Source organism: Triticum dicoccoides, chromosome 7A (genome assembly GCF_002162155.2).
Source record: "Triticum dicoccoides isolate Atlit2015 ecotype Zavitan chromosome 7A, WEW_v2.0, whole genome shotgun sequence".
Taxonomy (NCBI): Eukaryota; Viridiplantae; Streptophyta; class Magnoliopsida; order Poales; family Poaceae; genus Triticum; species Triticum dicoccoides.
In genome coordinates, this window is record NC_041392.1 from 47,007,307 (window position 1) to 47,008,966 (window position 1,660).

A 1,660-nucleotide genomic window follows, 5' to 3' on the forward strand; every position below is an offset into this window, starting at 1 on the left:
CCGATGCACGAGTCGCTTACCATGTTGCATTCATGCCAGTCTAGAGCACGCAACGGCTGATATTGATGCGTTATGACCGAAGGGACGGAGGTCGGCGCTGACCGACACGGCCTCTCGGCAGCCGCCACTTTAATGCGGGCGCAACTTCCAGAGGAACAAACTCCGGCCGTTGTGCCGCATTGAAGTCAGCTGACCGCCCATTTGTCTGGCATGGCCGTGGCTTATATAAGCCGTGCTCAGGCGATGCACATCTACATGTTTTTCTCTCCGCTCACCTCCGCCTATCTGAGCCTATCCCCCTCCTCTCCGAGCCCAACTCCTCTGTGACCCCGAGGTGATGCCGAAGTCCTCGTGCTCCACGCAGGCAGGCGGAGTAGGCGGAAGCTCCTCCTTCGGCGGTTCTTGGCACCGCCGCCTACGCTCTTCGGGCCGTCGGTGTCCACGATGGCCGGCTCCTCTGCCAAGGAGGAGATCGTCATCTCCTTTGGTGACGAGGAGGACCAGGCACCGCCGCAGCAGCCGCCCCGATTCCTCAGCGAGGCTGCTCTGACGACAAAGATTGTGTCCGTCAGATGGAGATAATGACGGAGCAGTCGCTCCGTTTCATGGGCCCGTCGCTGCCATCGCCGGCACACATCAAGGAGGAGCCGCCGTCCCAGCTGCGCCACCACATGAAGCAGGATCCGGCGTCCCCTCTCCGGCCTGTGAAGGAGGAGCCGACCACGTCGCCGCACCACCGCGGCGTCCACATCGAACGCCGCATGAAGGAGGAGCCGGCTTCGCTGTCATGCCACCCCGACGTCCAGATCGGACGTTGGGTCAAGGAGGAGCCGAGGTCCTCGCCGCTGGGTCGGAATGGAACCAAGCCGACGACACGACACCGCTTCTCCCGCCGCACCCGGTGGTGACCATCAACATGGAGTTCCCCGGCGCGCTGCACAACTCCGGCACGCCGCGCCAACTCTGGGCCCCCGCTGAGGTTAAGGTTCGCGACGCGTGGAAGTGGAACCTGGTCAACGAGATGGAGGCCATCACGGCGCTGCTGCCGACGCACCTGGTGGTGACCATCGACACGGAGTTCCCGGGCGCGGTGCACGACTCAGCCACGCCGCGCGACAAGCGGAGCCCGAAAGAAGCCTACACGCTCGTCAGGCGCAACGTCGACCACCTGAAGCACCTGCTGCAGCTCGGCCTCACCCTCTCCGGGCCCGGGGGCAGCCACCCCGTGGTGTGGCAGTTCAACTTCCGGGGCTTCGACGAGAGGCGCGACCCGCACGCGCCGGAATCCATCGCCATGCTCAAGGCCCACGGCATGGACTTCGCCAGGCTCCGCGAGGACGGCATCGACCCGGGCGACTTTACCGACGAGTTCATGCGCTCCGGCCTCAACCACCGCCGCCCGCGCCGGGGCAGGGCCGCCCCCGAGCCCCTCACGTGGGTGGCCTTCTCGGGCTCCTACGACTTCGCCTACCTCGCCAGGATGCTTTTCCGCCAAGGCACCAAAGGTTTGCCGCAGAAGCTCGAGGACTTCGGAAGGCGCGTGGAGAAGTTCTTCGGCCCGTGGGTGCTCGACGCCAAGTACATTGCCAAGACCTGCTTCGCCCACAACGCCGGCTCCGACAGCCTTCTCACCGCCGACGTGATGCTCGCCATTGTGTTG

At 65.0% G+C, this 1,660-nt stretch overlaps 1 protein-coding gene across 1 annotated transcript in view; it reads left to right on the forward strand.

The window, feature by feature from the left end:
* The first annotated feature begins 1,021 nt into the window (after nucleotides 1-1,021).
* The window catches only part of LOC119333036 (probable CCR4-associated factor 1 homolog 11), a 1,294-nt gene continuing 655 nt past the window's right edge, over nucleotides 1,022-1,660 (forward strand). The window contains exon 1 of the mRNA XM_037606076.1: nucleotides 1,022-1,654. Within this exon, the coding sequence (XP_037461973.1) occupies nucleotides 1,022-1,654 (633 nt within the window). The remainder of the gene's footprint in view (nucleotides 1,655-1,660) is intronic.